Genomic DNA, 13,081 nt, shown 5'->3' on the forward strand with positions numbered 1-13,081 from the left:
CTGGGCCTGGCACACCTCCCCTCACACTGGCAGGCTCAGGGCATGGTTTGCCCTCTGATTTTTCCCTCCCTCAGGCTAAAAGCTTCCTCAGCTGGGAAGAGAAGTGGCTCCAAGCCTTGGACATGTTGTGTAAGTCAGGAGTAAGACAGCTCAAGCAGGGCAGTGAAACCTGAAGGAGCTCTGAGCCCTCTGGCTCTCTCTGAGCCCTCACTCTCTCCTTCCCATCTCCCCAAAAGTTGCTGACTTTGTGCTGACTGCCCCTGGAAAACTGACAGCTGTCAATCAAAGAGCCCTTGGAAAGTCCTGTATGCCCACAGGAGACTGCGATGGAATAGCACAGGGCTCTTGGTGAGGTTTGCAGGAGAGCTTCCACACCACACAAGACCAGTTAAAACCCAAAGGGGAAATATGATCACATTATAAAATGTTAAGTAACTTCACCAACAGCTTTCTATTAAAAACCTTTTGCTTTATATCCAAGCCTGAGACATGGGTCAGAGTTTGGCGTGTGCCACCCCAAAGAACAAATGGAAGAAGGAAAAGCAGACCAAGAGGTAGGGAAAAAAAAAAAAAAAAAAAAAAAAAAAAAAAAAAAAAAAAAAAAAAAAAAAAAAAAAAGAGAAAAATGGATGCCAGAAGAACAAACCTGCCAGGACTAGAACTGCTGATCAGCACCAGAGCTGGGAGGTTGCAAGAGTGGGACAGAGGCTCCCAGGCTCCACACATGCAGGAGTACCAGCAGGTCACAGCCCTTTTTTTGGATTAAGACTCACTCAAGAGGAAAAACTAACATGGATTATTTCTCTGGTCCCATGCACAAGAGGAGAGGAAGCTCTCCTTGCCTCCACTAACCTTAAGTGGAGAGAAAAGAGATTGTTGGTGCTTTGGGGATGCTTTAGGGACAGCAGGAAGGCTCCAAGGGACCCACCAGCTTTTGACTTCTTCACTCCAACAGCAGAAGGTGGAGAGCTTCAAATGAGGAGTGATTTGTCTTTCCTGCTGTTTAGGCTAGAGACACGGAGCAGCAGAAAGCAGAGCTTTAATAAATCAGGTCACAAATCCTTCCTTGCCTCAATTGCCAGCTTTTGCCTCACTTGGAGCTCAAGCTGCCTCAGTGTCCCATGAGCCATAACATGACACAGCACAGGGGACAAGAAAGGAATCAGAAAAATGAAACAAAACGAGACAGGAGCAGCTCCAAGGCTTCTCTTCTGAGCTTGGGAAAGCCTCATCCTGCCCTGCTCCCCATGGTGCTTCCCTCCTGGCAGCTCCCAGCAGTGTATCCCAGCTGGTGGGAGCAGTGGGCTGAGGTGATACGGCACATTCCCAGCCCCAACACTGGGGACTTTGTGGCACTGAGTTATAAAAAAAAAAAGCCTAAAAAAAAAAAAAGCCTAATAATGAAGTATTTATTTCAGTAAACAACATATGAATGAAAGAAGTGTTTCCTCAATACTTCACTTTTTCCTTACCTTCTCTCCCTTCCCCCCCCAGCAATTTTTTATTTTTTTTTTTTTAATAAGTGGAACTAACGAGGCTTCACTCACGGACAGCCATGCTCAGGAGCAGGACAGTGCTCTGCTCACCCCCTGCCTCTCATAAACATGTGCTGAGCAAATAAAGCCTGCCTTGTGCCCCAGGAGAAATGCATCCCCTGCCCTCCTCCCACCCAGCAAGCAGAGGGGACATGGGCTGGTGGACACACGGATTGTGGGACCTGTGACCAGAGCATCCCTCTGCTTCTGGGATGTTCATTAGCTTATTTATTGTGGCAGCAAATAACCTAACCAGGGACCCACAGGGCTTTGAGGTATCCCCCAGGAAGAGGGGTCCCCCTGACCAGGGACGTGCAGGGCTTCAAGGTGTCCCCCAGTGAGAGGGGTGAAGGGGAGATGAAGGGATCTATTGTGGTACATGTGTGCATGGTACATCAGCACAGGGGACATGGGGTCAGACAGACACTGTGACACTGTACAGCTCCTTCTCTTTTACCTCATCTCCACCCAGCCCTACCTGGACAGCTGGGAACACTGGAAAACAAGCTCAGCTTGCCCTGCGTGGTGATGAGAAGTAAAAGGATGCTTTCTGCTGCAGCAGAGACATGAAGGCTTGGACTGATGGTGTTTTGGTAGGAATTTCAGAAATGCTTCAGAGTGTTTCAGAAAAATAACCTGATGTTTCAGAAAACATTAATCTCTCCACCCAAGTGACAGCCAGCTTTTCAAAGCAATAGGCAGTGATAATTTTGTGCTTATAATCTATCTCTTCCTTGGCAACAGGTAACAACAAGTCCACAAGACCTTCCTTGCCTTCAAGCCTTGGGATTAAGATGGGCAGGGCTCTCCAAAGCTTCTGATTAGAGGGCAGACAGTCCCCTGCTTCTCCATCCCCCTCCTGCACATGTGGGGTGAGCTGAACCCCTATCACAGTGTGGACATTCACCTGCACTGAGACAGGTAGAAGGACCCAGTGGTGACCTTGAGTTAAGCTTATCAATAATAAGGATGATCTTTAAGGTCCCTTCCAACTCAACCCAGTCTGGGATTTTAGGACTCTGACTAACCAAGGATGTTGATTCCACTATGATGATCATGGAACCCTGACAGCATAAGGGGGGAGGAAAGCAATGATGTTTTACACAAGGGAAAATCCCCTTTGCAGGATGTGGCTTCAGGAGGAGGCTGGTGCATGAGAAAAGCCTCACTGAGTGCCCCAGAAGTGCAAGTGTGGACCAGGCACCAGAAAACCTGCCTGCAGCATGGCCACCCTGCTGGGAGCTTGTGCTGCCTGGAAATCCACAGGCTCCTGGAAAACTGAGCTGTGTGAGCACAGGAAAGCCACTGAAATCCCTGCCCTGCATCAACAGCCAGCAGAACAGGAGCTCTGACATCAGGTCCTTTTCCTTCAGGCCCCCAGCCTCAATCTCCAACAGGATGGCAGGTGATGAACAAAGTGATGGCAAGGGTGATTCCTCCTCATTTCCAAGCTGGCTCACAAAACCCCCTAAAAGAGCAGCCTCAGCCACTGCTGTGGTGTTGCTGCTGTATGAGATGCTTTGCAAACTAAGACCAGACAGATGGTTTTCCCCAGGAAAAGGCTATGGAGGAGTGAAAATGTACCACAAATCCCCACAAAAAATTGGATCCAGGGGCTTCAGAGAGACATTTAAGAGGAGAAAAGAGATGCATGGACTTCTCCAGCATTTTTATCCTAAGTAAAGCAAAACTCTGGATTTTAATGAGTTCTTTGCTTTTATCCCCAATTGTTCTATTACAAATTCACATCTTTTTCTGTTTGGGAGACTGACTGCAGAACAGCTTCTCCAATGACATGGTTTCAGCAAAGGGAAGAAAGTTGTGCAACTGGAGAAGAAAGCAATCTGTCACCAAATAGCTTAAATTCTTTGTCTGGCCTCATTAATACCTACTTAGCTTTGATGCTTAACTAACCTCACAGATAGAGGAAGCCTTTGAGACAAACTCCACAGCCTCACACTGAAGTGTTAGAGCATCCAATAAATGCCAGAAAGATCTCCAAAAAAAGCAGGGAAAACGAGAACCAAACTCGACAGTCTTGCAATTTCTAAGCATTTTTTTTTTGTCTCTCTCTTTTTTTTTTTTTTTTTAAATTTACATTTACCCTCCTTTATCCATCTAAGGAAGCAGAAAGCAATGCAATTTCCAGCTCTTTTAAATATCCTTAGCAGGTCACCTCAACGCTGTGAGGGTTGATCTGCTTCCAAGGCTGTTGCATTAGAGCTTAGAAAACCAGGGGAAATTATTCTCTGCTTGTGCTGGGGCTGCAGTTTCAGCCCTGTGCTCAGCATGAGGGGCCCCATGGGTGCTGCAGAATTGGGAAAGGAGGGAGCAGAGCATCCTTCCAGGGAGAGGAGAGAGAGGAGAGGAGAGGAGAGGAGAGGAGAGGAGAGGAGAGGAGAGGAGAGGAGAGGAGAGGAGAGGAGAGGAGAGGAGAGGAGAGGAGAGGAGAGGAGAGGAGAGGAGAGGAGAGGAGAGGAGAGGAGAGGAGAGGAGAGGAGAGGAGAGGAGAGGAGAGGAGAGGAGAGGAGAGGAGAGGAGAGGAGAGGAGAGGAGAGGAGAGGAGAGGAGAGAAGAGGAGAGGAGAGGAGAGGAGAAGAGAAGAGAGAAGAGAGGAGAAGAGAGGAGAAGAGAGGAGAAGAGAGGAGAAGAGAAGAGAGAAGCAGCTGGCTGCCCCAGCCCAGCAGATATGTGTCCCCCATCCCACAGGAGTCCTGAAAGAAGCCCATGGCTCCATTCCTGGGGTCTCCAAGGGAGAAGCCCCCCAGGGCTCTCCACTGCTCCCTGCACTGGGGCAGGGAGATGTTTGGGGTTGAGACCCTGGGGAAACCTCTGTAGGGTTTGAAGGGGTGATGTCTCATGGGATATTCCTTGGAGAAGGACAGAGAGTGGCAGCAGTGGAGAAGGGGGGGACAGGAGGGAGACTGGAGAGGCAGGAGCTCCTTTCCCCAGCTCTGTCCTGCAGCTCTTACCATTCAATGCTCAGAGACCTGGGCCGGAAGGCAGACAGCTCGGCTGAGGCATACTCAGCTTTCCTTCTCTTCTCCTGCTTCTGCTTAACTGACAAGCGGTGGGCAAACCTAGCCAGGCTGCTTTCTGACCTGGGGGAGGGGAGAGGAGAGGCATTAATGTCACTGAAGAACCCTTGCTCCCCATGGCAGGTCCACAGCAGAAAGCCAGGTGATGCTCAGAGCTGAAAGGAGGGAGCTCCTGGGGGGGACACGGCCCTGGGACAATGTGGCCCCAGCACCAGGAGGAAGAAACAAAGGCACAGAAGGTTTAGCAAGGTTTCAGCAAGCCAGGACCAGCACGGGTCCGTGGTGTTAGCAAAACCGAAGCTGTGAGCCTGGGTCCTGCTCCCCACTGCAGCAAAATCAACTCCCTGGGTCATGTGCTCCTGCTCTGATGCCACCTGGGGATGGTCAGTGCTGGACAACCACTGTCTGATTCTGCTTCTTGCAGTGCCTGCCAGGAAGCATCAGCAGAGACAAGAAAAGCTGAAAGCTGAGCTCTGCCAGGGCCACTCACTCCTTAAGAGAAGCCCCAGGTGCCCTGTGGGCTCTCAAAGATCTCATAAGCCAACTGCCTTCTGAGGGCTGACATGAAACAGCCTGTGTCTGAGCTGGATTGGAGGAGGAAACAGAAACCCTGTGAGCAAATGGGTTCAGCTGCAAAGACCCTCCTGCACCTACAAAACCCCTTCCAGCCAGGTGGGATGCCCCAGCATGGCTCCCAGTTCCTGGGAGCAGGGAGAAGAGCATCCCCAGGCCTCAGAGCCACGCTCTGCACCCCCCTCTACCTCAGCTCACTCCAGAAGAGAACTGCTGTCCCCAGGCATAACAGCACTGTCCCTGAACCTGACAGCACGAAGAAAACTTGGGAGGTGCTGCAGAGACCCACAGAGACCTGCAGAGACCCACAGAGACCCACAGCCCCCTGCTCTCATCTCCAGCCCCATGGTGCCAAGAGCTGGCATGCCTGACCTGCATCTGAACACAGTGCCCTGACCTGTCCCTGCTGCCAGTTCACCAAGAGCAGAGCTGGGGACAAGGGAGGAGCAGCCTGGGGAGCTGGGACACCTCGACTTGAGTACAGGACCGGGTTGGTGGCACCAGGTGCCAGCCCTGCCACACACGTGTGCAGCCACAGTCTTTCCTCCTTTGGTTCTGCACCAGCACGACCTCTTCCCACTGCTCCTCCAGCCCTGGGCTGGGCAGGGAAGAGGACAGAAGCAATTTGACAAAGGTCCCAGGGGGTGAGGAACAGACCTGGGGGGAGACTGAACCTACACAGAGTGCTAAAGCTCAAGTCCTGACCAGTTTCAACCAACCAAACGCCTCCAAAAAAACAGAACGAAAAACCACAAGGTATTTCTCAGAAATGAGAGCTCCCCTCCTTTCCCTCACGATAATTAAGCCAACCACGACCAGCTAACAGTTTTTTCCTGATACATTTTAAACACAGACATCTTCAATTCATTAACTCTGGTTATTGATTTATTTTTCAGCTTATGAATCGCTGTTGTTGGGGACGGGGTGGAGACAGCTTTCTGGAGAAGGCTCTCGTCTCTCCCATCACCGCCGGGAAAGAGCTGCTCAGACCTTCCAGGGTCATTCTTTACATTCTTGAGAAGAAATATTACTTGGATGTAAAGGAGGTTTGCCTTACAAGAAACCCAACAAGAAACCTGAACCCCAGCTTTCCCTGAGCCAGAGGTAGAGGCGTTGGAAGAGGAGCAATCCAGGCGCCTTGTGAAAGCTCATTGAGCAAAGTCCTGTGCTAAGCCCACCCCTGCCACCTTGCCTGTCCCTGGCTCTGCTGTCAGAGCTTGGCTGCAATGAAACAGACCCCAATTTAGGGAGGTGTGGGCAGTGGGTGCTGATGCTCTGCAGCAGCCCCTGGTGTGTGGTGGATCCCTGAGCAAGCAGGGCTGACCCAGGGATGGGGATGGGTGGTGGGAATGGGTGCTGAGGCTTCCTGCTACATCTCCTAGGTGGCATTCAACTGGCCCCACTGTGGCAGTCCACATGCTGCCCAGCTTTCCACCTCCTCAGGAGAAGAGGGTCCTGTCACCCTGCAGGGCTGGCTGCTCCATCCCCAGCTGCCAGAACACCAGGGATGTTCATCTCTGGAGATTTGGGGACTGCCTGGAGAACACCATTTGTCCTGCTCACCCCAGCCCCACTAGGGACCAGCACAGACACCCCTCCTGAGCCAGCTCCCAGCAGGGACAGGAGGGTGGGACATCCCAAAGCAACTGCAGAGATGCAGGCAGGCATCCTAGCAATTCCCTCTGCCATGCCACTACGTGCCTCTTGCCAGCGACACCACTGGTACCAACCCCAGAGGGTTACCCAGACACATCCATCTACCCAAAGCAGAGAAGGGGCAGACACTGCTTAGAGCCAGCAGCATCTGCCAAGAAGAGCTGGCAGGGGGAAAACAGGTCGACTTGCCAACAGCACTCAAAATGATGGAGAATTAGTCCCTGGGGACAGGGTGTGCCTGTGAGGCTGGAGAAGCCACCTCAGTGCTTGGGGACACATGGCCCCACTGTGAGTCTCCTTGCAGGGGACAGAGGTGATGCTCTCCAGCTCAGGGCAGGTGCTGCCTTGATCTGCCTGCCCCAGGTGGGACAAGTGAGGCCACAGATGAGCCAGAAGGTGATCAAGTATCTGGAGATGCTGGGTGCTGCTTTCACCCCCACCCTGACCATCCTGCCAGCCTCCCCATCACCCGGCAGGTTCACCCCCAACCTCCAGCTGCTCACAGCCAGGTTAAAGGAGACAGCTGTGACAGATGGGCTGGGCTGGTACCTCCCCCTTGAGAGCTGTCAGCAGCTCATCCAGAGCCCAGCAATCAGCCAGCCTCCTCTCACCTCTGCCAGACCCAAAAGCTCCAGCAGAAGCATCAGTAATTAGCGAGCCAGGAGCACATTACAGTATCATCTGGCTATTTATACAGTGCTGCTTTACATAAACTCTGCTGCAGAAGAGGGAATGAATCATACCTGCTCTGCCAGGGCTGCACACAGGCAAACACAGCCCAGTGCAGGCAGCCAGCTCTGCCCCACTCCCCTCACCCCACTGAGCCCCTCTGTGTGGGGCAGCTTCCCGGAGCTCCCAGGGTCGGGATGATCCCAGGGTTGGGATGGTCCTGCAGCAGCCCTGGGTGTTGTGCCCAGGGTCTGTGCCCTGCAGGTGGCAGTGACCCTCTAACAGGGGGTGGGATCACTGTGGGGACCACTGTTTTACTCCCCAGCTGTTTTCCAGACACTGAGATGCCCCTGCCCCTAGAGAAAGATCGATCCTAGGGACCTTAAGGTAGAGGCAGGGAAACTGAGGCACGGAGAGTAAGACATGTTCCCTATGGCTGGCAGCATCTGCCATCTGTCCTCTTGTGCACTTCACTGATGGTGATTTTTGTGACTTCTCCCACCAGTACTAGCACTCTCAGCACCACAGGTGACAGTCTGGGGAACAGGCAGCCCCAGAGAGCCACCAGGGCAGCTCCACCCCAGCCATGGGGGAGTGTGTGTGTGTGTGTGTGTGTGTGTGTGTGTGGTTGTGTGTGTGTGTGTGTGTGTGGTTGTGTGTGTGGTTGTGCAAAGCCAGCACCATTCCCCCAGCCCTGATTGCTGCATGGGAGTGCTCACGGTCCAGCCCGGGCAGGATTTGGGGTGACTGACCCACCAACGCCACCACAGGAAGCAGCATCACCACAGCTGTTCAGTGTTGGTGCTGCCAGGGTTTTATGGACCCAGCCTGTCCTGACAGCACCAGCCCAGCTCCCCCGAGGGTCCCCACACGCTGCCGAGGGGACACGCTGGGAAAAGCAGCGACTGAAACATCAACCGCAGCGCTGGGAAGAGCCATCTCCTGACAACCAGAGAAGGTTGTTCAGCTACTGTGCTGTATCATAAATCACACCTCTATGACTCGCCATCTGTCAGCCAGATTACACATGTTCAGAGTCCCGTGTCAGTGTTTAAGTCAGAACACGGCATCTTTTCCCCAGAAATAATTACCAGCCCCGGAGACTCCTGCAGCAATGCCCATCCTCAGCCCTGCCCTCCCAACCAGAGCAGAGCTGGCAGTGCCGGGGAGGCAGGACCATCACTGCTGATGGGGCATGGGGGTGCCCACCCTGCACCCCCCCTCCCACCAAAAACCCACGGCTTCATGCACACCTCGGGGTGACAGGACCTGGCGTGGCAAACACCCCCCCTCCAGGGAACCAGCCACGGCAGCCAGCTCTTGCTGCAAGCAGGGAGCAGGCAGGGGTAGACAGAGCTGCTCCAGGGAGATGGGGACAGTGCTGTCCCCAGCCCAGTGTGTGCTGGGGTGTTGTAGCAGCACCCAGACCCTCACTGCCACCACAGCCCAGCCTGGCCAAGAGGGAAGACAATGTGGGATGGAGACCTAACATGCCACGTAACACCCTTCTGGTGCCCATCCCTTCGCCAGGTCTGTTTTCTGGGGTCTGAGCCCAGCAGGGGTGACTGCCAGAGCCCCAGGGCTGGCTGGGGCAGTGGGGATGCAGGCAGAGCAGAGGCAGGGTGGGCAGACAGCCCGGCCCCATCCTGCCCCAGCTCAGTAGCCCAGCACAAAACTGAGCTGCTCCTGTGGAGGAGGACACAGGTCTGGGGCACCACCTGCCACCCCCTTGCTGGCTGGGCGGGTGATGAATGGTGACATTTCCCAAAGCTGAGCTCGTACAGAAACACACAGGGACTCGATTCATCCCTTCAGCTCCAACAGCCGTGCACAGGCACGAACCCGGCTGGGGGGTTGTGATGCCTCAACACTGCGTCCCCCACGCCACAGCGGGGAAGAAATGACAAGCAGAATCCCTGTCCCCTTGGCTCTGTGGCCCTCCCTCTCCCCTGCAGTGGCCCTCAGAGGGACATTTTGGCTGCCGCTGAAAGCAACAGCACAGTTCAGGGGACTGCAGCTGTCAGAACGAGTGTCTGGGTGCTGGTGTGGTGCTGAGCCCTGGCGCTGGCACCGCCAGACCCAGCCATGCCACACCAGAGCTGCAGGACACACTGCTGTCCCTGTGGGCACTGCCACATCGTGCCACCACCGTGGGATGACCGAGGTCACGAGACAGTGCCAGAGCAGGCACTGGCGTGGGACTGGCAGCACCAGCACCACTGCACCAACACCCCAAACCAAAGTGCTTGCCACCCATCATCCCATGGTGATGATAACACCTCAACCCAGACAGGAACCACTCCCACTTGTTGCACTCCCTGGCCTGCGGCTCAGGAGCCAGCATGTGGCTCTGCACTATCCCAGCTCCCGGGACAAGCCAAGGTCCTGGGACAAGCCATGACGTGGCTACGGGCAGCCCCGGCGCTTGGCAGCAGACAAACAACCAGACAGTAGTTTCATCTGGTCCTTCCTTAGGGAATGGTTTGTCCAAAACCAGCCCTGGAGCTGGGCTCAGCCCTGCGGGCATCCCGACCCCAAGCTCGGCCTGGAGGTTTGGGAAGAGGGTTCTGGAGCCAGCTCAGGGCAGGCAGGGAGCACAGCTCCGCATCCCGGCAGCCTCCGGCTCCTTCCCGAGCTCTGCTCACACAGGTGCAGTTGGATAAAGCAGAGGGGAAACAAGCCCAGGTGGAAAGGTGCCTCCTTGGCAGGCAGCAGCCTTCCGGGCTTCGGCAAGAGCAGGTGTCCCGCCACACACAAGCAGCCTCTGGGCCAGCGGTGGTGGCAAACCCCACACAGGCAAACCCCATACAGGCAAACCCCACACCAGCAAACCCCACACTGGCAAACCCCACACTGGCAAACCCCTGCTCGCCGGCACAGCGCCCACGGATCGTGGCTCCAGGCACCAGCGTGTCCCCAGACCCCCGTGAGCCGGGCAGGGCTGCGGTGTGCTGCACCGCGCCAGGGAATAATGCCCGGAGCCGAGCAAGCGATGCTCACTCACCTGCACAGCCTCTGCCCCCGTCCCTCCGGGCTCCGTCGGAGGAGCAGCTCATCCGAGAGTGGCTCCTGGGGAGAGCTCCCGTCCCCTGGACGCACACAACCGCAGCCACACTCCCATCCCGGCTGGCAGCCCCTGCTCCCACCCGCGCTGCCCGACCTCCTCAGCCACCACCTCCGCTTCCCTCACCGATCACCTCAGGTTTCTCACTCGCTCTGTGCTCGGCTCCTTTTTTTTTTTTTCCTTCTTTCTCTTTCTTTTTTTTTTTTCCCTTCTTTTTTTTCCCTCCCAATCTTGTTTCTATAGAAACGAGATTAGCAGAGGGGGAAATAAAACAGCCCCATGTGACTCAGATTCCGACACTGAAGAATCTCCTGGTCGTGCTCGCCGGGGCTTTACATAACCAGGAGCCTGCATGGGCTCAGATGGGGGGACCAGGCTTGGTTGGGGGGACAGAGCTTGGCTGGGGCAACAGAGACAGAGTTTGGCTTTGGGGACCAGGTTCTGAGGGGATTATGAGGCTCCAAGGGGGAACCGGGCTTGGATGGGGGCACCAAGATGAAGTAAGAGGGCCTGGGCTCAGAGAAAGGGGACCAGGCTCAGCAGAAGGCAGCAATGCCTTGGGCTCACCTCTGCTGGCTTTGGGTTTTCTGTGACACTCCTGATGCAACAATGTGCCACCAACTTGCCCCCATGCTGGCATCTGCGGAGGATGCTGTGAGTCCCTGCCACCCTGCCCAGCCCTGTTCCAATCAATAAGGCAGAGTTGGTGATGCTGAAAAATGCCCCAGCTCCCACCAAAACCTCTGGGGTCTGCAGGTGATCTTCAGAGGAGGAAGGCCTAAGAGCTGCCCTACTCTGACAGTCTTGTCCTGCCCCTGTCCCCGTTCAGGAAAGTGGTTTTGGCCACTGGTCTCCAATCTCCTGGGGCTCGTGGATGACAACACAAGGACTCAGGTGAGCTGCAGACAGCCACCTACTCCTCATCTGCCTTCTTCCCAGTCCCCTAAATCCATAAGAAATGGATTGGATTGAGGGCACAGAAGCCACGGACTTTGGGTCATTGGGTGACAGGCACAGGACACTGCCCACAGGCACTTCCCAAGCCCAGGTGGATGCTGCACACAGTAGCTCCAGGTGAGAGGTGGGTGGGGAGCACTGGGGACCCCCAGACAGAGCCCTCCATGCAGGACAGAGCTCAAGGACAGATGCTGACTGACTGGATGTGGCTATTGCTCCCTGTCAAGGTTGCCCACCCAGGGCTTCTGCTGATGAACCCCACATCTGTTTGGGGATGCTGCAGATGGGGAAAGAGTGGCAGGAGCTGCAGGAGATGGTAAAGGAAGAAGGTAGAGGTGTCAACAAGAAGGAACAAGGAGACAGTCCTAGTCAGCAGTGGAAGACAAGATGCTGCAGCTCAAGACAAGATGCCAAGACCAGAGGACATTGCAACAGGTTTAAGACACTTGGAACAGGTTGCCCAAGGAAGCTGTGGCTTCTGCCTCCCTCTCAGTGTTCAAAGCCAGGAAGGATGGGGCTTGAAGCAACCTGACCTAGTGGGAGGTGTCCCTGCCCATGCAGAGGGAATGGAATGAGATGATCTTTAAGGTCCCTTCCAACCCAAACCATCCTATGATTCTAGGTTTCTACACTGCAGCTCAAGACAAGATACCACATTCAGAGCCCCTGAACTGCTCCTCCTTGTGCCACAGCACACATCAACACCAGCTGCCTCTTGAGTGTCCTAAAGCCATAAAGAAGAGCCAGGTCAGAGCTGCAGACCCTCGGAACCACAACCCAGGGCACTCCCATGGTGCCACCACAGCACACCCGGCACAAGAACCGGTGGAGCAGGGAAGGGGTTTTGTGGCTGCAAATCCCTCCCTGGTTGCCAACATTTGCCCCATCCTGCAGGGCAGAAGAGGTGCTCCTGGCTCCTCAGCTGGCCTGGTGCTGCTAGATTCCCCAGGAGGGCACCTTTAGGGCTCTCCAGGACCTGGCTCTGCAGTGAGGAGCTCAGATGAGCCCGGGATCCTCTACTTGAGGTATCATAACGGGGTCACGAAAAACTTCCGCCAGCAAAACCACCTTGGGACTTGGGGCTAATTATAGTTGGCATTCTCAGGCTGCGTTGCAATTAGCAAGTCAGTGGCTACTCTCTATTTCTGCTCTGAGATGCCAGGCAGGGAGGTATAGCCACGGAGGAGAAAAGGAGAAGGGAAGCAGGGGGAGAAGGACGGAGATACCTTGGGGGGAGTTTAAATAAGCAGCACAGCTGCTTCCGAGCACTGTGGAAAGGCAGATTTCAGAGGGTGTTTAATGAAGAAGGGCCAAGGAAAGAAACACAACACAGCCCTCCAGAGCAGCTGCCACCAGCCATCTCAGCAGCTTGCTGACCCTGCTGTCCTCCTGCTCTCATGCTAAAGGTGAGGTCTGCCTGCACTCCTCAGGTGAGCTCTGAGATTCCACCAGACCTCCAGAGTCCTGAGAATCCCTGGGCAGGGTTTTCTTGGCAGGAGAGTTTGGACTTGATGATCTCTTGAGGTCCCTTCCAACCCATAGAATTCTGTGATTTAGAGGCCAGATTAAAACATGATCCAGGACAAAAC

General features: G+C 54.7%; 3 protein-coding genes across 11 annotated transcripts in view; all 3 read right to left on the reverse strand.

Moving 5' to 3' along the window:
- The window catches only part of TBC1D24 (TBC1 domain family member 24), a 371,517-nt gene that overhangs the window by 226,546 nt on the left and 131,890 nt on the right, over positions 1 to 13,081 (reverse strand). The gene's annotated exons all lie outside the window — the stretch shown is intronic.
- Positions 1 to 13,081, reverse strand: part of VRK3 (VRK serine/threonine kinase 3) — a 362,077-nt gene that overhangs the window by 106,456 nt on the left and 242,540 nt on the right. The gene's annotated exons all lie outside the window — the stretch shown is intronic.
- The window catches only part of LOC139804148 (ankyrin repeat and fibronectin type-III domain-containing protein 1-like), a 185,522-nt gene that overhangs the window by 32,859 nt on the left and 139,582 nt on the right, over positions 1 to 13,081 (reverse strand). For 6 of the 9 annotated variants that reach the window (XM_071761023.1, XM_071761024.1, XM_071761028.1 and 3 more), the window contains one exon: positions 4,508 to 4,636. The exons of the other annotated variants lie outside the window; for them this stretch is intronic. In XM_071761023.1, coding sequence (XP_071617124.1) covers positions 4,508 to 4,636 — 129 coding nt within the window. The remainder of the gene's footprint in view (positions 1 to 4,507; positions 4,637 to 13,081) is intronic. 9 annotated transcript variants of the gene reach the window in all.

The sequence above is a fragment of the Heliangelus exortis genome, chromosome 17 (genome assembly GCF_036169615.1).
Source record: "Heliangelus exortis chromosome 17, bHelExo1.hap1, whole genome shotgun sequence".
Classification (NCBI taxonomy): Eukaryota; Metazoa; Chordata; class Aves; order Apodiformes; family Trochilidae; genus Heliangelus; species Heliangelus exortis.